Source organism: Salmo salar, chromosome ssa07, assembly GCF_905237065.1.
Source record: "Salmo salar chromosome ssa07, Ssal_v3.1, whole genome shotgun sequence".
NCBI lineage: Eukaryota > Metazoa > Chordata > Actinopteri > Salmoniformes > Salmonidae > Salmo > Salmo salar.
Window position 1 is genome coordinate 44,493,820 of NC_059448.1, and position 26,822 is coordinate 44,520,641.

General features: G+C 46.7%; 1 protein-coding gene across 3 annotated transcripts in view; it reads left to right on the forward strand.

Annotated features, from left to right (window-relative positions):
* Nucleotides 1-26,822, forward strand: part of LOC106609340 (USP6 N-terminal-like protein) — a 67,031-nt gene that overhangs the window by 17,075 nt on the left and 23,134 nt on the right. The window contains exon 1 of one of the 3 annotated variants that reach the window (XM_014208070.2): nt 11,928-13,631. The exons of 1 other annotated variant lie outside the window; for it this stretch is intronic. In XM_014208070.2, coding sequence (XP_014063545.2) covers nt 13,556-13,631 — 76 coding nt within the window. In that variant the 5' untranslated portion in view covers nt 11,928-13,555. Of the gene's footprint in view, nt 1-11,927; nt 13,632-20,024; nt 21,782-26,822 lie in introns of those variants that run through there. One more of the 3 variants, XM_014208071.2, reaches the window with a different exon arrangement.

The following is a 26,822-nucleotide window of genomic DNA, read 5'->3' on the forward strand; positions in this document are numbered from 1 at the left end:
CAGAGCACAACTGGTCCTTGTTTGGGAACACACACACACCAAAGCACGCAACAGGCTGACCAATACAAGGGTTGATAAATTGGCGGCCATCCGGGCAAATTTGAGGCTTTTTGAGCCTGATAACGAGCCATCCTCAACAAGGTTGGAAAGTGACAGTGAAGATGAGGCCTCAGAGTCTGATGTTCAATGGGTGGACATTGAGGAGGTCCAGAGAGAAGACATGGAAGCCTGAGAGGAAGACAACCAAAGTTTTAGATGCATGTTGAACATGTTTTTGGGAGATGCGATGGATCATTGGGGTTCATTCAATTTTCTATTTTCTTTTGTTGTTCAGTGAAATCATCCCATGTGAAGAGTCAACTCATTTAATTCAAGTTCAATTCGTAACTAAGTAGTTTTTTATTTCTATTGGAAGGATTTAATCATTTGCAATTATGTGTACTTATGATAAGGTAAAAGGTTTATGTTTGTCTCCATATGATATAAATATATCCAATTTAAAAACCATCTATATTTAAATGGTATTAATATTAATTTGCATTTATTTCTGTTAATTCCCATATGTTCCCACGGAAAGATTCCACCGCTGAATATTCCCCAAAATGTGCAACACTAGTCGGGATGTGTGTCGTTCGGGGGAACAGGAAGGAAGCCTCACAGGAATATGATTACATCTAGCAGTAAACACAGCAGTAGGAGGAAATGGATCGACTGAGCTATCCTCTGGGCATCTCACCAGTGAAGGAGGGACAGGGGAAACATACTGGGCTAGACGCACACTCACCCTCACTCGGTCACATACATACAGTACACACTTACTGACCGACACACGGAATCCCGATCTCTCACGCTAACGTACTTGCACGTGCATACACTCAGCTATACGTGTGAGGACTACTTGTGAACCAACAATTCATTCCCATTGAAAATCCTATCTTCCCTAAACCTAACCCCTAAGCCTAAAATAGCCTTTTTACAAGTGAAGACCGGCAAAACGTCCTTCTTTGAATTTTATTTGGTTTACTATTCTTGTGAGAACTTCTGGTACACACAAGTATAGTAAAACATTTACACACACATACTCATTCACTTACTGACACAAAAAAAAAAAATATATATATATATATATATATATACACACACACACAGTAATTATGGTGACTTTTCTACTGCCATAAGGCTTGTTGTTGGCCTGTCATGGGCTGTCTAGTCTGCATGTTGCCATGGTGATCTCTACTCCCAGCTCTACCCTGGCACCCCGCTGCTCCTCACAAAGTTTAACCTATCAATACTTGATGTGTGGCGTTGAGTTCAGACGGATTGGGTCCAGACGGACTGGGTCATGCACTATGTATAGAACCCTGATTAAGGATTTAAGGAGCTGTGCTTGTCTTTGGGGACAGGCTGAGCCTTTATTTCACATCATGTTTACTCACTCCGTTATTCCACTCTCTCAGGGCGCGTCCCAAAGGGCACCATATTCCCTATATATAAACAACATGGCTGTTCAAATGAAAGCGGTGCGTTGGTATCTTGATTGAATTGCTTCTATATACCCGCTGTAAATCTATACTGCAGGACATGCAGCCACACACTCACACGCATTTGTGGTGTACATTTGTGTAATTGTGATGAGGCGAATGCATATGAGACACAGGCAAGCTGTAAAACCCACATTGCCTACACTGCAGAATACGCAGGCATTCTCAAAAATAGCTGGTGCTGAGACAGTCATTCCTGTTTCTAGTGGCGAGGACACAACACACCTTAACCAATGACAAACCATGTAAACCCTGCTACACTGACAAATGGACAAACCATTCAAACCTTATGAGCAATACCACCCCCCCCCCCACCTCCACTGACCAATGGCAACCTGACCTCACCCCTATGACCAATAACAAACAACACACCCACCCTACTGAGCATTGAGTAACCGCACACACCCTCTGACAACTGACAAATGGCGTGCATCCCGTCAAACCAATGACGAACGACATGCATCGTATGGACCAATGTCAAACGGGATAGACCCTGTCGACCAGAAGACGCATGAGCGGCTGGCTGACCGTGGGCGTGCCTGAGCAGGGTATCATGGGTATCGTTTATAAACTCCCACGCTCGTGGTGCTGCAGTTGGGGGGGGTTGTCGTTCATCTTCTTGCCCCTACAGCAGGACTACACATCATGGTCACCTCCACCTCTAGTGCTCCACTGTTTTAGCAGCTGCTGATTTTACTGTTGGCTTGTAAACAACTCCACCCCTCCTAACACATGCTCTCTCTCACACACACCACACACTCTCTCTCACACACACACCACACTCTCTCTCACACACACACACCACACTCTCTCTCACACACACACACCACACTCTCTCTCACACACACACACCACACTCTCTCTCACACACACACACCACACTCTCTCTCACACACACACACCACACTCTCTCTCTCACACACACACACACACACACACACACACACACACACCACTCTCTCTCTCTCTCACACACACACACACCACTCTCTCTCTCACACACACACCTCTCTCTCTCTCTCTCACACACACACACCACTCTCTCTCTCTCTCACACACACCACTCTCTCTCTCTCTCTCTCACACACACCACTCTCTCTCTCTCTCTCACACACACCACTCTCTCTCTCTCTCTCTCACACACCACTCTCTCTCTCTCTCTCTCTCTCTCTCTCTCACACACACCACTCTCTCTCTCTCTCTCTCTCTCTCACACACACCTCTCTCTCTCTCTCTCTCTCTCCACACACACCACTCTCTCTCTCTCACACACACCACTCTCTCTCTCTCACACACACACCACTCTCTCTCTCACACACACACCTCTCTCTCTCACACACACACCTCTCTCTCTCTCACACACACACCACTCTCTCTCTCACACACACACCACTCTCTCTCTCTCACACACACACCACTCTCTCTCTCTCACACACACACCACTCTCTCTCTCACACACCACTCTCTCTCTCTCTCACACACCACTCTCTCTCTCTCTCACACACCACTCTCTCTCTCTCTCACACACCACTCTCTCTCTCACACACACATCTGTTTGCTCAGCTCTCCCCATAGAGAGCCTTTATGGCTCTCTGAATCTCTCACCATCCTGTAAAAGGCTACAGCAGAAGATCTGTGCATGCCGTGGGTAGGGGGAAGGACAGACTGGGCTTGCAGGAGGCCGGAGGGGAAGGATGGGGTTGGGGGAGGGACAGATATAGGCAGGAGGGTTGAGGCCAGGTTTGGGATGATGAGTAGACTTTGGTGAGGGGAGGTCTGGCTTGGATGTGGGAGTGGCCTTATGAGAGTGTGTAAAAGTGAGGTGTGAGACATTCAAAGTGTCCAGAACTGGTTTGGGTGAAGACTGAGACTGAAAGTGTTGGACCGAGTTCAGAGAGAAGGAAGGGTCAGATGTCATTGTAGAGTTTGGAGACTCAAAGTAAAGTGGGCATGCAGAAGGACAGTACAGTCTGTGTAGTACTAGCAGTCTTTTGATTGGTTGAAAAGTTAAACCCAGAGAGCAGGAAGTGACACAGGGCAAACAGGAAGTGTGAGGGAGCCCAGTGATGTTTTTCCAGTCTGTCCCCCCCCCCGTGTTCCATTCCCTCGCTCCATTTGGCACCGAGCCAGAACAGAGGAAGGAAAGGGAGAGAGGAGGGAGGGGACAGGGACAGACCCAAGAGGAGTCAGAAAAGTCAAACTGTTTTGAAAAACATTTAAACTCAGATTATGCTGACTCAACAACTCCCTGTAAAACATCCATGAAAACAGTAGTGGAACAGCTGCATGCTGACACCCATAGTTTGTGTCTCTATACTCTAACATTGGTTCCTTTACTTGTGGCCTTTCCATCATAGCCACTGATATGTGAATGGGGTGGATATGATCTATCATGTTGCTTTGACCTGTCATACCCTGTCAGATCAGTGTTCATGGAAGAAAGGAGACGAGTAATGGAAGCATGTACTTCTTACTGGCCTTCCACAGTGTGTTCCTACCAGTCCAAGCTATCAGCAAGCAGCCTTTGTCAGCTAGCTTGACCTGGAGCGAACCTGCTGGAGAGAGATGCATGTAGGGAGAGAGAGCGAGGGGCAGAGAGGGAGTGTTTGGGGAAATTTGAGTTACTGCTGTAGCAGCATAGACAGCAATCAAAGCGCTCTATTCATGTCAAATTAGACTGCTCTTGGCTGACTTCAGTGGGTGAAAATGAGGCTGTGTAAACTTCTACCTTTTACTCTATTTTTCTCTCTCTGTCTATTGCCATTTTCTTATCTCATTTTCTCTTATCTTGCTCTCTCTTCTATCTTTCTCCCCGTTTTCTCATCCTCAATTTTCTCCCTCTCATCCCTTCCTCGTCTCTGGAGACACTTTCTGGTATTTTGACCTCTGGACTGTTCCATCTCGAGGGTCCTCAATCTAATACCCACATTGACAGCTCCTTCTAGCCTTTGCTGATTCACAGATTGAAGACTGTTGACAGGCTTAGATTGGAGAGGTGATGTTCCCTGAGCTAAGAAGGATTTATCTGTCATTTTCCAATCAGGCAGGCGTTAATAGAGCACTGTGGCGGGGCCATTGATTTGATGTGTGTATGACTGACCCTCTTATGACCAGGGTTGAGGGGCCGTCGGAGAGAGGGGACACTGTCCATATACGCCTTTGTATGTCTCCCACATCGACAGATCAATCAATCCATCCTCCGCCGGGTCTTCTTCTCTTTATCTCTCTTGCTTTGCACGCCTTTAGTCAGTACAGATGTGTGTACACACACACACACACACACACACCTTTATCTCCCTTGATTTTCTTCCTTCATGTCAGAAAGGTTCATGTTGATCATATTAAGACAGCAATATGGCCAGGAACTGTAGAAGATGGGGACCAGCAAGACTAGATAATAAACGCTGAAGTCCACTACACTGTGTGTGTGTGTGTGTGTCCAGGGGACTTAGAGGTGGTGTACTATCCCTATGATGGGCCCCAGACCCCTAGTATGTCAGGGTCACAGCCAGCTAGCAACAGGGCAGCACGGCGTTGGGGCGTAGCAACAGGGCAGCACGGCGTTGGGCCGTAGCAACAGGGCAGCACGGCGTTGGGCCGTAGCAACAGGGCAGCACGGCGTTGGGCCGTAGCAACAGGGCAGCACGGCGTTGGGGCGTAGCAACAGGGCAGCACGGCGTTGGGGCGTAGCAACAGGGCAGCACGGCGTTGGGGCGTAGCAACAGGGCAGCACGGCGTTGGGGCGTAGCAACAGGGCAGCACGGCGTTGGGCCGTAGCAACAGGGCAGCACGGCGTTGGGCCGTAGCAACAGGGCAGCACGGCGTTGGGCCGTAGCAACAGGGCAGCACGGCGTTGGGGCGTAGCAGCACGGCGTTGGGGCGTAGCAACAGGGCAGCACGGCGTTGGGCCGTAGCAACAGGGCAGCACGACGTTGGGGCGTAGCAAATCAAATTTATTTGTCACATACACATGGTTAGCAGGTGTTAATGCAAGTATAGAGAAATACTTGTGCTTCTAGTTCTGACCATGCAGTAATATCTAACAAGTAATATAACCTAACAATTTCGCAACAACTACCTTATACACACAAGGGTAAAGGAATGAATAAGAATATGTACATAAAAATATATAAAGGAGTGATGGCCGAACGGCATAGGCAAGATGCAGTAGATGGTATAGAGTACAGTGTATACATATGAGATGAGTAATGTAGGGTATGTAAACATTATATAAAGTGGCATTGTTTAAAGTGGCTAGTGATCCATTACATCAAGATGGCAAGATGCAGTAGATGGTATAGAGTACAGTATATACATATGAGATGAGTAATGTAGGGTATGTAAACATTATATAAAGTGGCAAGTGATAAATTGATTACATACATTTTTCCATTCAAGTGCCTGGAATTCAGTCAGTATGTTGGCAGCAGCCACTCAATGTTAGTGATGGCTGTTTAACAGTCTGATGGCCTTGAGATAGAAGCTGTTTTTCAGTCTCTCGGTCCCAGCTTTGATGCACCTGTACTGACCTCGCCTTCTGGATGATAGCGGGGTGAACAGGCAGTGGCTCGGGTGGTTGATGTCCTTGATGATCTTTTTGGCCTTCCTGTGACATCGGCTGATGTAGGTGTCCTGGAGGGCAGGTAGTTTGCCCCCGGTGATGCATTGTGCAGACCTCACTACCCTCTGGAGAGCCTTCCGGTTATGGGCGGAGCAGCTGCCGTACCAGGCGGTGATACAGCCCAACAGGATGCTCTCGATTGTGCATCTGTAAAAGTTTGAGGGTTTTTGGTGACAAGCCGAATTTCTTCAGCCTCCACGCTGTGTGTGTGGGTGGACCATTTCAGTTTGTCCGTGATGTGTATGCCGAGGAACTCTCCACCCTCTCCACTACTGTCCCATCAATGTAGATAGGGGGCTGCTCCCTCTGCTGTTTCCTGAAGTCCACGATCATCTCCTTTGTTTTGTTGACATTGCGTGTGAGGTTATTTTCCTGACACCACACTCCGAGGGCCCTCACCTCCTCCCTGTAGGCTGTCTCGTCATTGTTGGTAATCAAGCCTACCACTGTAGTGTCGTCTGCAAACTTGATGATTGAGTTGGAGGCGTGCATGGCCACGCAGTCGTGGGTGAAGAGGGAGTACAGGAGAGGGCTGAGAACGCACCCTTGTGGGGACCCAGTGTTGAGGATCCGCGGGGTGGAGATGTTACCTACCCTCACCCCCTGGGGGCGGCCTGTCAGGAAGTCCAGGACCCAGTTGCACAGGGCGGGGTCGAGACCCAGGGTCTCGAGCTTAATGACAAGTTTGGAGGGTACTATGGTGTTAAATGCTGAGCTGTAATCGATGAACAGCATTCTTACATAGGTATTCCTCTTGTCCAGATGGGTTAGGGCAGTGTGATGGTGATAGCGTCGTCTGTGGACCTATTGTGGCGGTAAGCAAATTGGAGTGGGTCTAGGGTGTCAGGTAGGGTGGAGGTGATATGGTCCTTGACTAGTCTCTCAAAGCACTTCATGATGACGGAAGTGAGTGCTACAGGGCGGTAGTCATTTAGCTCAGTTACCAAGCTTTCTTGGGAACAGGAACAATGGTGGCCCTCTTGAAGCATGTGGGGACAGCAGACTGGGATAAGGATTGATTGAATATGTCTGTAAACACACCAGCCAGCTGGTCTGAGCATGCTCTGAGGACGCGGCCGGGAATGCCGTCTGGGCCTGCAGCCTTGCGAGGGTTAACACATTTAAATGTTTTACTCGCGTTGGCTGCAGTGAAGTAGAGCCCGCAGGTTTTGGTAGCGGGCCGTGTCAGTGGCACTGTATTGTCCTCAAGCGAGCAAAGAAGTTATTTAGTCTGTCTGGGAGCAAGGCATCGTGATCCACGACGGGGCTGGTCTTTCTTTTGTAGTCCATGATTGACAGTAGACCCTGCCACATACCTCTCGTGTCTGAGCCGTTGAATTGCGACTCCACTTTGTCTCTGTACTGATGCTTAGCTTGTTTGATTGCCTTGCGGAGGGAATAGCTACACTGTTTGTATTCGGTCATGTTTCCGGTCGCTTTGCCCTGATTGAAAAGCAGTGGTTCGCGCGTTCAGTTTTGCGCAAATGCTGCCATCAATCCACGGTTTCTGGTTTTAATAGACGCTGTGGGTACAACATCACTGATGCACTTGTTAATGAACTCGCACACCGAATCAGCGTATTTGTCAATGTTGTTGTTCGCCGCAATGCGGAACATATCCCAGTCCACATGATCGAAGCAATCTTGAAGCGTGGAATCCGATTGGTCGGACCAGCGTTGAACAGACCTGAGCGCGGGTGCTTCCTGTTTTAGTTTCTGTCTATAGGCAACAGGGCAGCATAGTGTTGGGGCCTAGCAACAGGGCAGCATAGCGTTGGGGCCTAGCAACAGGGCAGCATAGTGTTGGGGCCTAGCAACAGGGCAGCATAGCGTTGGGGCCTAGCAACAGGGCAGCATAGCGTTGGGGCCTAGCAACAGGGCAGCATAGCGTTGGGGCCTAGCAACAGGGCAGCATAGCGTTGGGGCCTAGCAACAGGGCAGCATAGCGTTGGGGCCTAGCAACAGGGCAGCATAGCGTTGGGGCCTAGCAACAGGGCAGCATAGCGTTGGGGCCTAGCAACAGGGCAGCATAGCGTTGGGGCCTAGCAACAGGGCAGCCAGTGTATCATGGCATTCTGTAATTGGGCCCTATAACTCAATGCCTTAGGAGGGCTGCACACACACACTTTCATTGTCTCAAGCGGTGCAGACACACACACTCTTGCACAGCTTTTGTGTGTGTGTGTGTGTGTCTCTTCCTCTCTGGGGAAATGTCATTAGGATAAAGAATGAAACGGTGGTTGCCCCATTACAGCTTGCAATGCAGACTGCACCCTGTCCTTGGGTTGAAACACAGGGGGGGACTGCAGGGTGTGTGTGCCAGCGTGCCTGCCACCCTGCAGGTTCCCACCTTTGTGCATGTATGAGTCATCTCTTCGCCAGGTCAATGAAATGAAAAAGTGTATGATCTTCTGTAACTGAATGGCATCACGTTATATTGCCATGGTTTTCTCATCCAGAGGGTGAAAAGCATTCATACTTGAGATAATAACTTATGGAGAATACATAACAGGAAGGAAAAGAGGGAGGAAAGAGGTGAAGTTCGCCATCCCTGATGCAGTGAAAATAATTTAAAACATTGATTAATGAAGTAAGCCTTATGCGTCATCATTACATTTTTGTTTGTCTGAATTGGCAGGTTTTATGCACCAGCCAAGCTTCTGGGAGAGTGCCATTGTTCTGTTTTGATGAACAATTATAAACAGATAGATGAGTGCAGGGAATTAGTGGAGGTAGGAGGGGAAGATATGGAGCCAAAGGAAAGGCAGAGGGAGAGAGAGAGAGATGGTAATACACAGAGGGAGGGAGAGAGAGAGAGATGGTAATACACAGAGGGAGGGAGAGGGAGAGAGATGGTAATACACAGAGGGAGGGAGAGGGAGAGAGATGGTAATACACAGAGGGAGGGAGGGAGAGAGAGATGGTAATACACAGAGGGAGGGAGGGAGAGAGAGATGGTAATACACAGAGGGAGGGGGAGAGAGAGAGAGATGGTAATACACAGAGGGAGGGAGAGAGAGAGAGAGAGAGATGGTAATACACAGAGGGAGGGAGAGAGAGAGAGAGAGAGATGGTAATACACAGAGGGAGGGAGAGAGAGAGAGAGAGAGATGGTAATACACAGAGGGAGGGAGAGAGAGAGAGATGGTAATACACAGAGGGAGGGAGAGAGAGAGAGAGAGATGGTAATACACAGAGGGAGGGAGAGAGAGAGAGAGAGATGGTAATACACAGAGGGAGGGAGAGAGAGAGAGAGAGATGGTAATACACAGAGGGAGGGAGAGAGAGAGAGATGGTAATACACAGAGGGAGGGAGAGAGAGAGAGATGGTAATACACAGAGGGAGGGAGAGAGAGAGAGAGATGGTAATACACAGAGGGAGGGAGAGAGAGAGAGAGAGAGATGGTAATACACAGAGGGAGAGAGAGAGAGAGAGAGAGATGGTAATACACAGAGGGAGAGAGAGAGAGAGAGAGAGATGGTAATACACAGAGGGAGAGAGAGAGAGAGAGAGAGATGGTAATACACAGAGGGAGGGAGAGAGAGAGATGGTAATACACAGAGGGAGGGAGAGAGAGAGATGGTAATACACAGAGGGAGGGAGAGAGAGAGATGGTAATACACAGAGGGAGGGAGAGAGAGATGGTAATACACAGAGGGAGACTGATTGAAAATGTAAAAAGGCATAAGATGCTAGTGGGCACAAATTATCACTGTCTACGACACAAACATACAGTTGAAGTCAGAGGTTTACATACACTTAGGTTGGAGTCATTAAAACTCGTTTGTCAACCACTCCACAAATTTCTTGTTAACAAACTATAGTTTTGGCAAGTCGGTTAGGACATCTACTTTGTGCATGACGCAAGTAATTTTTCCAACAATTGTTTACAGACAGATTATTTCACTTATAATTCACTGTATCATAATTCCAGTGGGTCAGAAGTTTACATACACTAAGTTGACTGTGCCTTTAAACAGCTTGGAAAATTCCAGAAAATGATAGGCTAATTGACATCATTTCAGTCAATTGGAGGTGTACCTGTGAAGGTATTTCAAGGCCTACCTTCAAACTCAGTGCCTCTTTGCTTAACATCATGGGAAAATCTAAAGACCTCAGAAAAAAATTGTAGACCCCCACAAGTCTGGTTCATCCTTGGGAGCAATTTCCAAACGCTTGAAGGTACCACGTTCATCTGTACAAACAATGGTACGCAAGTATAAACACCATGGGACCACGCAGCCGTCATACCGCTCAGGAAGGAGACGCGTTCTGCCTCCTAGAGATGAACGTGTTTTGGTGTGAAAGGTGCTAATCAATCCCAGAACAACAGCAAAGGACCTTGTGAAGATGCTGGAGAAAACAGGTACAAAAGTATCTATATCCACAGTTAAACGAGTCCTATATCGACATAACCTGAAAGGCCGATCAGCAAGGAAGAAGCCACTGCTCCAAAACCGCTATAAAAAAACAGACTACGTTTTGCAACTGCACATGGGGACAAAGATCGTACTTTTTGGAGAAATGTCTGATGAAACAAAAATAGAACTGTTTGGCCATAACGCCCATCGTTATGTTTGGAGGAAAAGGGGGGAGGCTTGCAAGCCAAAGAACACCATCCCAACCGTGAAGCACGGGGGTGGCAGCATCATGTTGGGGGGGTGCTTTGCTGCAGGAGGGACTGGTGCACTTCACAAAATAGATGGCATCATGAGGCAGGAAAATTGTGGATATATTGAAGCAACATCTCAAGACATCAGTCAGGAAGTTAAAGCGTGGTCACAAATGGGTCTTCAAAATGGACAATGACCCCAAGCATACTTCCAAAGTTGTGGCAAAATGGCTTAAGGACAACAAAGTCAAGGTATTGGAGTGGCCATCACAAAGCCCTGTCCTCAATCCTATAGAAAATTTGTGGGAAGAACTGAAAAAGCGTGTGCGAGCAAGAAGGCCTACAAACCTGACTCAGTTACACCAGCTCTGTCAAGAGGAATGGGCCAAAATTCACCCAACTTATTGTGGGAAGCTTGTGGAAGACTACCTGAAACGTTTGACCCAAGTTAAACAATTTAAAGGCAATGCTACAAAGTGCTAATTGAGTGTATGTAAACTAAATAAATAAAAGCTGAAATAAATCATTCTCTCAACTATTATTCTGACATTTCACATTCTTAAAATAAAGTGGTGATCATAACTGACCTAAGACAGGGAATTTTTACTAGGATTTAAATGTCAGGAATTGTGAAACTGAGTTTAAATGTATTTGTCTAAAGTGTATGTAAACTTCCGACTTCAACTATATATACTGACTCCGACACACACACACACACAGACAAATACTGATTATCACACACGCTTTTTTCTTTTTTTTTTACTCCCCCTGTATTTCCCCGTTCTGTTCATGTACCAGGCTTCAGAATGATGGTGGAGCAGGGAGTCGTCACTAAGCGGGGACGACAAAGAGGGGGGAGAGAAACTGAAAGAGCGGGAGGGACGTGAATTTGGAAGGAGAGTTCGAGGGGGGTAACGAGAGAGGAGCAGAGCACGGGGAGAGAGCAGAGCACGGGGAGAGAGCAGAGCACGGGGAGAGAGCAGAGCACGGGGAGAGGGCAGAGCACGGGGAGAGGGCAGAGCACGGGGAGAGGGCAGAGCACGGGGAGAGGGCAGAGCACGGGGAGAGAGCAGAGCACGGGGAGAGAGCAGAGCACGGGGAGAGAGCAGAGCACGGGGAGAGAGCAGAGCACGGGGAGAGAGCAGAGCACGGGGAGAGAGCAGAGCACGGGGAGAGAGCAGAGCACAGTGAGAGAGGATTAAACGGGGCAAGAGACCGATGAGTTGGGTGGACTGACAGCCTTACCCCAGTGAGTTAGCCAGCTGTGGATGTGAGCAGAGGGGCGTGTCTTTGGAGCAGGGATACTGCTGCTATTGATCCAAACCACCTTCATCTGTTCTGCCTGCCAGGTGTCCTGCTACAGCACAGTTCTCTGAACAGAGAGGGAGAGCAACAGAGAGAGATCTGCCAGTCTCCTCCCTGTGTTCCTCAGAGCTGGGTGTGTGTGTTCACCTCTACTGCATCTGCCGAACAAGATAAGTGTGTGTGTGTGGGAGCACCAACTGGAAAATAAACACAAGCACTCTCTCCGCTGAGCCTGAGAGTCTCAGAAGAGCAGCTAACGGCAGCTAACAAACCAACGACCTGCAGCTCCCAGCCGTCGGGTTGAGATGACATTGTGTGTGATTTGAGCGTCACTTGAGCATGATCTGCTTTACCTGGACATGTGAGAGCGGTGGTCTGGTATTAATGGACATGTGAGCGGTGGTCTGGTATTCATGGACATGTGAGAGCGGTGGTCTGGTATTCATGGACATGTGAGAGCGGTGGTCTGGTATTCATGGACATGTGAGAGCGGTGGTCTGGTATTCATGGACATGTGAGAGCGGTGGTCTGGTATTCATGGACATGTGAGAGCGGTGGTCTGGGCATTCATGGACCTGTGAGAGCGGTGGTCTGGGCATTCATGGACCTGTGAGAGCGGTGGTCTGGGCATTCATGGATCTGTGAGAGCAGTGGTCTGGGCATTCATGAACCTGTGAGAGCGGTGGTCTGGGCATTCATGGACCTGTGAGAGCGGTGGTCTGGGCATTCATGGACCTGTGAGAGCGGTGGTCTGGGCATTCATGGACCTGTGAGAGCGGTGGTCTGGGCATTCATGGACCTGTGAGAGCGGTGGTCTGGGCATTCATGGACCTGTGAGAGCGGTGGTCTGGGCATTCATGGACCTGTGAGAGCGGTGGTCTGGGCATTCATGGACCTGTGAGAGCCTTAGGAGGACGGGAGGAAATCGTCTACCTGGACAGAACAACCGCTGACCCCTGGAGAGATGGGAGAGAAAGAGCATAGAACAGACTGCCTGTCTAGGTCGACCTAAATGTTACTGCCTTAGATATTCACATGTAGCAGGGTAGGAGAGAAAGTGTGTGTGAGTGCTAGCGACGTGCATGTGTGATCGCGTAAGGGAGTGTTGAGGACTTGCAGCTGGTGCTGAGAGCGACTGAGGAGAGAGGGAGGTTGGATCGGAGCAGAGAGGAAAAAGGCTTAGGGACGACTGGGTGGAACTGGAGGCTATAGCTAACCTTGGAATCATCCTTGGAACCTCGGGGCTGCCGCCACTACTCCACCCCAAAAAGAGGAACTAGGACTGGGGAAAGATCCGGGCTCTGTGGACCCTAAACCTGGTGCCTGGGGATAAGATGGGATCCAAGATTTGAGATCTGGACTTTTTAAGGCATTGGGATGATTTCAGAGGACCCTGTGAGGGATGAGGTTGTCGGGGGTGTGAGGGCGAGAGCGGGCTCCCCACGCCCAGTGTGTATGGTTGCCCCCTCCCCACTATGAGCATGCAGGTGCTTCATATGGTCCGGGAGCTGGTGTCTCCCTCCCGACGCAGAGCAGCCGCCAGATACGGAGGTGTGTGTTTTTCAACTTTTATTGTCTCGTGGACAAGTACAGTGCAATGCCTTTTCTTTCTTTTGTGTGTGTGTCTGTCACTGTGTGTGTCTGTCACTGTGTGTGTCTGTCACTGTGTGTGTCTTGTCACTGTGTGTGTCTTGTCACTGTGTGTGTCTTGTCACTGTGTGTGTCTTGTCACTGTGTGTGTCTGTCACTGTGTGTGTCTGTCACTGTGTGTTGCATTAGCTCTACTGTGTCCCTGGAAATGAATGCCATTAACTTCTTACAGATCCCTTGTGTGTCTGTGTTTGAGAGAGTTGGCTAGAGAGAAAGAGATTCCCTTGGTACTGCTGTAATGGCTCTGTTGCTATGGGGTGTGTGTGTGTGTGTGTGTGTGTGTGTGAGTGTGTGTGTGTGTGTCCGTTGAGTGCTAAAGAATGAAGGAAGGTGCCCTGGGGTAATGGGACACTTGGTGAACCCCGACCTCTAGTCCTGTCTGCTGATTGGACCAGCTCTGAGGGGTCAGTGATGGGCTGTGGGGCACTAATGATTGGCTAAAGCTTTTCACTGCCAAAGGCTCAGTCTACACTCTGAGGAGAATCACCTGGGCTCTGAGGGGAGCCGTAACACTCTGCATCCCCATTCAGGCTACTGGCTAGTGATTATATGGGTTGTGATGTGGGTTATTTTTAAACATCAACAGCCTATTTAAAGACATCTAGGCCTCAAGCATCTCCTTAACAAAGGCTGCCTCTATTCTCTTAGCCCAGTGTATCTAAGCTTTTTTACATGCCAGAGGGATGAAAACCGATTACACACTTCTCACCTCACTGCTTGTTAATGATGAATTCTGTGTGTGCGTGCACACGCATGTACGTTTGTGACGTGTATGAAAAAATAAATCAAATGTTAACCTTTATTTGACTAGGCAAGTCAGTTAAGAACAAATTCTTATTTACAATGACGGTCTACCCCGGCCACACTGGGACGACGCTGCGCCGGCCTTAGAGACTCCTAATCACGGCCGGTTGTGATACAGCCTGGAATGGAACCAGGGTCTGTAGTGCCTCAGACCGCTGCGCCACTCAGGATTTCACAAGGACTTTTTGTTGTTGATATTTGCAGGCAAAAATGCTTGATTTTTCTGTGGCGATTCTGACATTTTGGATGGCGACGATTTTGTCCAATTTGTTGTGAAATTGCCCTGACTAGCCATAAAGTTGAAGTGTGGCTTGATTTAACCGTATTTATGCGCTGATTTGTTGAAATTGTGAGCCCTCTTTTTGTACTGCGATGATGGGTCAGTGTTATGCGATTCAATATTGCGATGATTTGACTGTTTTATGGGGAAATAGCAAAGAAAATTGCGATCAGGATCACGGAATCCTGAAAGAAACTGGTTTGTGTGTTTCTGAACATATTGAGCCTGATAATAACTCAAAAATGTCCCATTCCCTGTGTAGCAGCATGTCATCACTGTGCTGGAGGCAGGAGCAGGGGAACCGAGCTGGTGTTGTGGAGAGTTGAGCTTCTCATCGATCTGTGATACCCACTACAAAGGGAACATTGAGTTTAGGGCCCTCCGCCTTCCATCTCACTGCCATTTTAATCTCTGGCCATAGACCCTGCAGAGAAATTCTCAACACACACAAACATACACAGGTGCACACTTTGCTTTAGACACACACACACACACACACACACACACACACACACACACACACACACACACACACACACACACACACACACACACACCACAGAGCTGCTGAGACAATCAGGTGCTGTCTGTCAGTGGGTTATCTCATCCCCCAGACAGTAGCAGAAGCCTTGGTTGCTACTGTAGGTAGTGTTCTGTGGTACAGGTTGCTGTCTGTCAGTGGGTTATCTGCTGAGGTGTGGGGTTGGTGAGAGAGAGAGAGGGATGGAGAGCGAGGGGGTGTGGTGAGATAATGACATTTCAGACTGCTTGAACACAGTATGTGTAATGCACTGTGCCCTTTGACGTATCAGCAGGGTCTTAATCAGTGGTGTAAAAATACTTTAAAGTACACTTAAGTAGGTTGTCTTTACTTTACTATTTATATTTTTGACAACTTTTACTTCACTACATTCCTAAAGAAAATAATGTACTTTTTACTCCATACATTTTCTCTGATACCCAAAAGTACTTGTTATATTTTCAATTCACACATTTATCAAGAGAACATCCCTGGTCATCCATACTGCCTCTGATCTGGCGGACTCACTAACCGTGTGCTTCATTTGTAAATTAATATCACAGTGTTGTAGTGTACCCCTGGCTATCTGTAAATTCATATCACAGTGTTGTAGTGTACCCCTGGCTATCTGTAAATTAATATCACAGTGTTGTAGTGTACCCCTGGCTATCTGTAAATTAATATCACAGTGTTGTAGTGTACCCCTGGCTATCTGTAAATTGAATTGTGCTGTCTGGTTTGCATAATATAAGGAATTTGAAATGATTAATACTTTTACTTTTGATACTGAAGTGTATTTAAAACCAAATACTTTCTTTTACTCAAGTAGTATTTTACTGTTGACTTTCACTTTTACTTGAGTCATTTTCTATTAACGTATCTTTACTTTTACTCAAGTTTAACCTATGAGTATCACCACTGGTCTTTATCCTTCTGGGTGTGGAATGTACATGTCTGTATATGTAAATGTACATGTCTGTATATGTAAAGTATCAGCAGGGTCTTTATCTCTCTGGATGTAGAATGTACATGTCTGTATATGTATGTGCAGAATCAGTAAGGACTTGTGAGCGTTTGTGAAAGCAAATGTCCCTATATTTGAACTGACGTCTTGGATAGTACTAAACTCCCTCCTTTTGTTGGGCCTGGCATTCTGCTGGCCAGGCAGGAGGCAGGAGGAGCTAGGAGCAGTACTACAGTCCAGCATTCTGCTGGCCAGGCAGGAGGCAGGAGGAGCTAGGAGCAGTACTACAGTCCAGCATTCTGCTGGCCAGGCAGGTGGCAGGAGGAGCTAGGAGCAGTACTACAGTCCAGCATTCTGCTGGCCAGGCAGGAGGCAGGAGGAGCTAGGAGCAGTACTACAGTCCAGCATTCTGCTGGCCAGGCAGGTGGCAGGAGGAGCTAGGAGCAGTACTACAGTCCAGCATTCTGCTGGCCAGGCAGGAGGCAGGAGGAGCTAGGAGCAGTACTACAGTCCAGCATTCTGCTGGCCAGGCAGGAGGCAGGAGGAGCTAGGTGCAGTACTACAGTCCAGCATTCTGCTGGCCAGGCAGGAGGAGCTAGGAGCAGTACTACAGTCCAGCATTCTGCTGGCCAGGCAGGTGGCAGGAGGAGCTAGGAGCAGTACTACAGTCCAGCATTCTGCTGGCCAGGCAGGAGGAGCTAGGAGCAGTACTACAGTCCAGCATTCTGCTGGCCAGGCAGGTGGCAGGAGGAGCTAGGAGCAGTACTACAGTCCAGCATTCTGCTGGCCAGGCAGGTGGCAGGAGGAGCTAGGAGCAGTACTACAGTCCAGCATGCATGTCCATGCTCACTAGGGTCGTGTTCAGTAGTGAGCAAGTTACGTTCTGAACTTGTCCAATAAGAACACCGATATTTGGTTTTCCGTTGCAAAACGTTTTGCTACACTGTGTCCTACCGAACACCACCCAGCCTGCCTCGGCAGGTAGCCTGGCAGGTAGGAGCGTTGGGCCAGTAACCGAAAGGTTGCTGGATCGAATCCCTGAGCTGACAAGGTAAAAATCAGTCATTCTACCCCTGAGCAAGGCAGTTAACCCACTGTTCCCCGGGCGCCGAAGACATGGATGTTGATTAAGGAAGCCCCCTGCACCTCTGATTCAGAAGGGTTGGGTTAAATGCAGAAGACGTGGATGTTGATTAAGGAAGCCCCCTGCACCTCTCTGATTCAGAAGGGTTGGGTTAAATGCAGAAGACATGGATGTTGATTAAGGAAGCCCCCTGCACCTCTCTGATTCAGAAGGGTTGGGTTAAATGCAGAAGACATGGATGTTGATTAAGGAAGCCCCCTGCACCTCTCTGATTCAGAAGGGTTGGGTTAAATGCAGAAGACATGGATGTTGATTAAGGAAGCCCCCTGCACCTCTCTGATTCAGAAGGGTTGGGTTAAATGCAGAAGACATGGATGTTGATTAAGGAAGCCCCCTGCACCTCTCTGATTCAGAAGGGTTGGGTTAAATGCAGAAGACATGGATGTTGATTAAGGAAGCCCCCTGCACCTCTCTGATTCAGAAGGGTTGGGTTAAATGCAGAAGACATGGATGTTGATTAAGGAAGCCCCCTGCACCTCTCTGATTCAGAAGGGTTAAATGCAGAAGACATGGATGTTGATTAAGGAAGCCCCCTGCACCTCTCTGATTCAGAAGGGTTGGGTTAAATGCAGAAGACATGGATGTTGATTAAGGAAGCCCCCTGCACCTCTCTGATTCAGAAGGGTTGGGTTAAATGCAGAAGACATATTTCAGTTGAATGCATTCAGTTGTACAACTGACTAGGTTTCCCCCCCTTTCCCATACTGCTGTACTGTGCTGGAGCTGAGATGGGTCCATGGGGATTTGTAACCAGTTTAATGCAGCCTGCTCCAGTGCCAAGCTGCAGTCTTCTTCCCTCTCAGCCACTCTGCTCTGGTCAGCAGCACTGGCATCTTACTATCTCTGTAATGAATTCTACATGAAGGACGTTTCTCTCCTCACTCTCGATCTCCCATCTTAAAACACTCATATTTCTAACTGCTAGGAGAGAGTAGCTCTCTCAATTATTCAAGTAATGGCCAGCAGATTAAAAAAAGGGAGATTTGTTTTTTCTGTAGTGTAACACATCAAGTTGTCAACTATTGGCGCTGTGTGTGTGTGTGTGTGAGCGTGGCTTCAAACATTACATGCTGGGTTGTCAGAGGGATAGAGGTAGAGTTCAGACCCCCCTCGTGTTGAACAGCAGGTAGCCAGTTAGCATCTACCCACCGATATCGAAGCCATTTTAGCATCTAGTCTAATTGTTTGCCATATAAGCACCTAGAGGGGAAACGCTAGGCTACATATTGTTCTGTAACTTTGGCCTCCCAGGAGAATGTATGCGTGTGGTGGACGGAGCTGTATCAGTAAGAGTTAACATATTAGATAAGATGGCACTCGGCACTGCTTCTGTTTCTCTCTCTGTCTCGGGGCTCCTTTAAAAAACTGAATCTGAACCAGTATTCAATCATTTTTCTGGGGTAAATGAAAACGGCACAGAGTTCCCATCCAGTTACTTTTCACACCCGAAAACAACCTGCTTTCTGTTTTAATGTGAAACACGCGTTCTCACAGTGAAGAGTAGTTCTGTCTTAGCCTTGAAATGGCTGGACTGTGACTGCTTCTACACAGGCCCTTAGGTTAGAGGTCTTTCAGTAGTGTAGATATCAAAGTAACCAGAGTACTCTCTCCATCCCCCCTCTCCCTACTGACCAGCCGTGTTTGATAAACAATCCAGACCTCACATGTCTGTGTTATGGAGGTAGAGATGAAAGGGGGAGTGATGTATGTTACCAGATGTCTATCCCTTCTCTCTCTCTCCAGACGTGTTGTGACAGTCCTATCCTATATATTTTGGGTGTGTATACCTGTTATTAGACTAGATGCGATCATTATGGTTGGTTCTCTGACTCTTATGACATCTCCCACCTGTCCCGTGTTGCCTGGCTGGTGACAGTGGTGACCGTGGGGCTGTAAGAATCACAGCTGTGTGTCTCAGTAGTGGTGCCACACAGTCTGTTTACTACTGCTGAATCTAGGCACGTTCTTTCTCAATCGTGTCATTCAGTGTACTAATATTGTTGCATTCCTTGTTTGATATGTTACAGATAACACTATAGATCCCAAACATACAGGTGTGTGTGTGTGTGTGTGTGTGTGTGTGCGTGCGTGCGCGCGCACTGTACTAGTCACACACTGCACTTGTCAAACTGTCATTACTCATAGCAGATGATGTCATCGTCCGTAGTGTGGTGTGGGGACACAAGTGGCTTGTGTGTGTGCTTGTGTGACAGAGACGGACAGAGCGAGAGATGGCGTCCGACTCCGCCCAAGGGAACAATGAGACTGTGCGTGTCACTCATCGTGTGTTTCTGTCTGTCTCTGTGTGTGTGTTCCCGTCTTTACTGCTGCCAACCCACACCAAGGCTTTCATCCAGAGTCTCTCTCTAAGTGATAATCAGAATAGGTGGGTGGATGAAGACTGTATGGGCTCTTTAATTGCTCATAAAGTTGTTCTGCTTCAATCAAATGTATTTATATAGCCCTTCTTACATCAGCTGATATCTCAAAGTGCTGTACAGAAACCCAGCCTAAAACCCCAAACAGCAAGCAATGCAGGTGTAGAAGCACGGTGGCTAGGAAAAACTCCCTAGAAAGGCCAGAACCTAGGAAGAAACCTGGAGAGGATGTATTTAGGTGAACAGTGTGATTATGCACTACCCTGCTGCTGATTGATTGCTGATGTGAATATTGATTGATCATCAGTCCTTTGGGGAGGGAGTAGCGACCCTAGCTGTGAAGTGATGCTTTGGTGTCAGATTTCAGGTGCAAAGCTTAGACGGCCGTTTTACAGTAGCACACGGAAAGCACCAGTAGGTCAGGGAAAGTATGAGTTTTATAAACGTTTTTAATTAAACACACACACACACACACACACACACACACCTAACAGAACAAAGACAGCTCGGATCCCCTTGTCACTGGAGTGCAGAGCAAATTTAAATCACTTGTTTTATATTCACATTAAAGTTCAGTACGGGGGAGTTTGACACTCTTCTCTGTTTTCATCTTGCTATGTGGTGCCAGAGATCGCCCACACAAGCAGTTGCCAAAGTGCCTGGCAGGTTTTTATATACAATTCTGAAGACTGGAAAGGGAGAGGGGGAGAGAGAGAGAGAGCGAGCGGAGAAGAGAGAACTATACACAAGTCAAGAGTGAGGTGAAGGGTCAACTTCTCACTCAAGATGCCAATATCCTGCTGCTCTTGTCAAATACAGAAAGTGGGGGAGAGGGCAAGAGTGAAGGCGAGATGCATTTCGTAACATTCATTTCAAATTCATTTACTATGTCCCTTTTTTTTAAAGAGGATTCACTGGTATGTGCTCAATAGCTCTCGAGTCCATGTTAGTAACGGTGTGGTGGCAGTGTATGTGTCCCTTCTCAGAAAGTATCCAGTGTGAGAACATTCCCAGAAAGGACACCAGAACCCTCCAGGCCTGCCTGCCTGCCCTGCAGGATGACCTCGATGTTTTAGCAGTGATAACGGCTTTTCAGCCACATCAGCCATTCCCTTACTGGGCCTGGGCGTACGTCGTTTTGTGTGCGCCAGGGTAGATATGTACTGTAGCGATGGCAGGAGATAGAAACCATTATCTTTCTTCCCCTCTTTTTCTCCCTCCCTCCCTTCCTCTTCTCTCCCGGCTGTCCTGCGATATGCCTGCTCTACATGATCGTTCTGGGTGTACGACTCGCCACAGGAGTTGAACATGAGTCTCTTTAATGAAAGCTGTTTTATCAAAACGCTGTCAACTCTTCTCTTCCTCCTATCTTGGCTGTCCCTTGTTTTCTGATCTCCCTCTCCCTGGGCCTCACCCACTGTCTTCCTCATCTCTCTCTCCTGTCCCTCTTTCCCTCCCTCTTATTTGCTCCTTCTCTCTCCCTCCCTCTCCTCTCTGATGTATTGAATAGGGGTTGTTGTGTGTTTGTGTTTGGAATGTTGTGAGTGGGATAGCGGTGACTTGATGCTGAAGTCAGTGTCCCTCTTTCTCTCTCTCTCTTGCTCGCTTTCTCATTCTCTTTCTTATTCTCTCTCTCTCTCTTGTTCCCTCTCTCGTTCTCTAATCTCTTTGTAAAGTAAACAAACTGCTGCATTGTGACAGTAACCCTCAAACTCAACCACTCTGATCTCCCTTCTGCTTCTCAGAGGAGTCTGTCAATACAAGCCACCATTTGTCTTTCTCTCTGGTTCCTCTCATTGGTACGTGGACTGTTGTGGTGCGACGTAGTTGCCGTGGCAGAGTGGTGGTTCTGGGATGGGTTAGAGTTTTTTTGTGAGTAGTGTTTGTCTAGCCTGGGCTGTCACTAATGCGGACTAAATCTCTCCGTAGACTGGAGGATCCAACCGAGAGCGTGAAGAGAGGTAAGACATGTCACTGAGGCGACTGCTTTGGTTTTTGCCACCTTACGAGGACAAACTGCTGGTCTTGAAGCTATTGCTTCTGTCAGATTAGAATTTTGTTGAAAAATGTAACTTAAAGGTGTTGCACAGTTTACAATTGAGATTCAGTTACTTGGAGACATGAAAGTTGACATGGTATTTATAACATGTCTGAGTGTAGTTTGAGGGTAAACTACTGTGGGTAGACTCCTTCATTGTATTGAGTGATGTCATTTTGACTGTTGAGGTCAACTACGTGTGATGTGGTTGGGTATAGGTAGAAACATGTTTGTTTTTACATGTAGTTTGTGGAAATGAGTATAGTTTTGAAGCAATGCTAATAGCATGCCCAGTGTTATGCTGCGTGTGGTTACCATACAGTTTTAATGGTTTGTTTTTGTTTTTCGTGTTTGTATATTTGGACATAAAATGGCGCGTCTATGACAGCACACACAGGCTCCATTTAGAACTCGCCTTTGTTTTATTTCACTTTCTGCCCTTGTTCAGTAGGTGATTTATTTTGTTCACTTTTTACATTCTATTCATTTCAAGGCTTAAATTGACATGGCCTTGGTGCACTTTGCGATTGCCTTCTAGATCCCTTTTTCCCCCAATCATAACTATGTATGTAATGCAGTAAGGTGACTAGAGGCCGCACTCTCAGCCTGGTCGTCTCCAGGTTTGGCCTTGGGACGTGTTGATTGGCTGTACACAGGCAGGCTGAGAGGCGGATGAATAAAGTGAAGTGTGAGGCTCTGTGAGTTCAAGAACAAAGGACAGGAAATGACTTCTCCTCCAACCAGGCTTTCCATTAGAACCATGCAGCTTCAGTACCTTTGCAGATACAGTGCCTTGCAAAAGTATTCGTCCTCCTTGCCTTTTTTCCTATTGTGTTGCATTAAAACCTGTAATTTTAAATGGATTTTTATATGGATTTCATGAAATGGACATGCACAAAATAATCCAAATTGGTGAAATGAAATAAATTATTTGTTGAAAAAAACTACATTTGAAAAGTGGTGCGTGCATATGTATTCACCCCCTTTGCTATGAAGCCTCTAAATAAGATCTGGTGCAACCAATTACCTCCAGAAGTCACATAATTAGTTAGATTGCACACAGGTGGACTTTAAGTGTCACATGATCTCAGTGTGTCTATATACACCTGTTCTGAAAGGCCCCAGAGTCTGCAACACCACTAAGCAAGGGGCACCACCAAGCAAGCGGCACCATGAAGACCAAGGAGCTCTCCAAACAGGTCAGGGACAAAGTTGTGGAGAAGTACAGATCAGGGTTGGGTTATAAAAAAATATCCAGAACTTTAACATCCCATGGAGCACCATTTAAATCCATTATAAAATAATTGAAAGAATATGGCACCACAAGAAAGCTGCCATGAGAGGGCCGCCCACCAAAACTCATGGACCAGGCAAGGAGGGCATTAATCAGAGAGGCAACAAAGAGACCAAAGGTAACCCTGAAGGATCTGCAAAACTCCACAGCCGAGATTGGAATATCTGTCCATAGGACCACTTTAAGCCATACACTCCACAGAGCTGGGCTTTACGGAAGAGTGGCCAGAAAAAAGCCATTGCTTAAAGCCATTTCATAACAATTGGTAATCAGCATTTTTGGATGGCGATTATGGCCGATTTTACATTGCATTCCACTAGGAAATTGCGTGGCAGGCTGACCACCTGTTACGCGAGTGCAGCAAGGAGCCAAGGTAAGTTGCTAGCTAGCATTAAACTTAACTTATAAAAAAACAATCAATCTTCACATAATCACTAGTTAACTACACATAGTTGATGATATTACTAGGTTAACTAGCTAGTCCTGCATTGCATATAATCAATGCGGTGCCTGTTAGTTTATCATCGAATCACAGCCTACTTCAACTCCGCCAAACGGGTGATGATTTAACAAAGGCACATTAACGAAAAAGCACAATTGTTGCACGAATGTACCTAACCATAAACATATTTTGCCTTTCTTAAAATCAATACACAGAAGTATATTTATTTAAACCTGCATATTTAGTTAAGAAATGTATGTTGGCAGGAAATATTAACTAGGGAAATTGTGTCACTTCTCTTGCGTTCATTGCACGCAGAGTAAGTGTACATGCAACAGTTTGGCCGCCTGCCTCGTTGCGAACTAATTTGCCAGAATTTTACATAATTATGACAACATTGAAGGTTGTGCAATGTAACAGCAATATTTAGACTTAGGGTTGCCACCCGTTTTGATAAAATACGGAACGGTTCCATATTTCACTGAAACAAACGTTTTGTTTTCGAAATGATAGTTTCCGGATTTGACCATATTAATGAACAAAGGCTCGTATTTCTGTGTTTATTATAATTAAGTCTATGATTTGATATTTGGTAGAGCAGTCTGACTGAGCGGTGGTAGGGAACAGCAGGCTCGTAAGCATTCATTCAAACTTTACTGCGTTTGCCAGCAGCTCTTAGCAATGCTTCATCACAGTGCTGTTTATGACTTCAAGCCTATCAACTCCTGAGATTAGCCTGGCGATACTAAAGTGCCTATTAGAACATCCAATAGTCAAAGGTATATGAAATACAAATGGTATAGAGAGAAATAGTCGACGCGTCATAATTCCTTTAATAACTGCAATCTAGTATTTCCTTACTGGGAATATTGAAGAACTAGGAATATTGAACCACCAGATTTCATATTGTCTGAGCAAGGAACTTAAACGTTAGCTTTTTTACATGGCACATATTGCACTTTTACTTTCTCTCCAACACTGTATTTTCATTATTTAAACCAAATTGAGCATGTTTCATTATTTATTTGAGACTAAATATATTTTATTTATGTATTATATTAAGTTAAAATAAGTGTTCATTGTTCATTCAGTATTGTTGTAATTGTCATTATTTCAAATATATAAAAATTGTCCGATTTAATCGGTATCGGCTTTTTTGGTCCTCCAATAATCGGCATCGGCGTTGAAAAATCATAATCGGTCGCTCTACTTTTTGGCCATCAAGGAAAACGCCATGTCTTTGCGCAAACCCAACACCTCTCATCACCCTGAGAACACCATCCCCACAGTGAAACATGGTGGGGACAACATCATGCTGTGGGGATGTTTTTCATCAGCAGGGACTGGGAAACTGGTCAGAATTGAAGGAATGATGGATGGTGCTACATACAGGGAAATTCTTGAGGGAAACCTGTTTGTCTTCCAGAGATTTGAGACTGGGACGAAGGTTCACCTTCCAGCAGGACAATGACCCTAAGCATACTGCAAAAGCAACACTCGAGTGGTTTAAGGGGAAACATTTAAATGTATTGGAATGGCCTAGTCAAAGCCCAGACCTCAATCCAATTGAGAATCTGTGGTATGACTTAAAGATTGCGGAACCCATCCAACTTGGAGCTGGAGCAGTTTTGCCTTGAGGAATGGGCAAAAATCCCAGTGGCTAGATATGCCAAACTTATAGAGACATACCCCAAGAGACTTGCAGCTGTCTTATTTCTTGTTTGTTTCACAATAATAAATATTTAGCATCTTCAAAGTGGTAGGCATGTTGTGTAAATCAAATGATACAAACCCCCAAAATCTATTTTAATTCCAGGTTGTAAGGCAACAAAATAGGAAAAATGCCAAGGGGGTGAAAACTTTCGCAAGCCACTGTAGGAACCAGGAATAAATGTTAACTTGGAGGGAGAGAGGAGCAGAGAGAGTAAGCAAAATAACACTACTTGTTATAAAGACAAGTCTTGGACTAGAAACCACTAGACCCTAAAAGAGAGAATCATAGTATTTATAAAGTCTATTGTCATGCGGTTGTTTAGTCATCCAGACTCATTCTCTGACAGGAGTTGTGATGAATACAGACAGATACTTTACAGATAGACGACACAGGAAGACGCAGAGTTATTATGTTAACTGCCGGGGCGGCAGGTAGCCTCGTGGTTAGAGTGTTGGACTTGTAACCGAAACGTTGCAAGATCGAATCCCCGAGCTGACAAGGTAAAAATGTGTCGTTCTGCCCCTGAACGAGGCAGTTCCTAGGCCGTCATTGTAAATAAACATTTGTTCTTAACTGACTTGCCTAGTTAAATAAAGGTCAAATTTAAAAAACTAAGAGAGAGGGATGTGATCATAAAGTCTGTTGTTTTTGATGAGGCTGTTGTACAGAAGACAGGCTCTGAGTCTGATTGGATGAAAGCATGATCCTTGGTGCATTCTTTTATAGACTTGATCAACACTTGAATCATCATGGACAGATGGGTTATATACAGATTGACAACATGTTGTCCCTAACCTGTGAGTGAGCGAGACCAGTTGTTCTTTCAGTGACATTTTCCTGTGTTTTTCAGAAGCCTACTGTGTGATTTAATGTTTTCAGCATGGAAAATTACATCTTTCTATTCTGACACTCTGTTATGACCTCTGTGAGGGATGGATGGAGAGAAAGAGAGGGACACAGCAGTTTGACGGGTAGTAGAGAGCAGGAGTGAAGGGAAAGTGGAGAACCGGGTAATTTCCACTCAGGGCAAAGCGCTAGACCGACGGGGACATTTTAATCGCAGCGGGAGAGAAATTACCTGCCGTTCTACGCCGCCGTCGCCACAGGGCACTGCCATGTGAAGAGGAAGCGGTTGAGACTGGCAGAGGAGGATGAGGGAGGGGTGAAAGTTCAGGGAGGTAGGGGGTCTAATCAGGAAAAAGAGGAGTAGGAGTGGACAGGGGGAGGAGGATGGGGTGACTCGCTGGAAGTGCAAAGGTTCAGGGATGTATGTTTTCCTCAAGCAGCCCTGTAGCCTCAAGGAAGGGGCTTGTCCAGGAGTATTCTGTAAGCACGAGGAGTCGCAGCAGTCCAAGCAACACAACAAACACTAATTCTGAACGAGCCTCCAACCCCTTACAAACACGGAGTCACGGATGCTAGTGCCATTCCCTGAGCATGAAAGAGTCTAATTGTGTTTTGCTTAAGCGCTGCCCCTGTTGAATACTAATATGGCTGCTGGGGGGTTCAGTGTG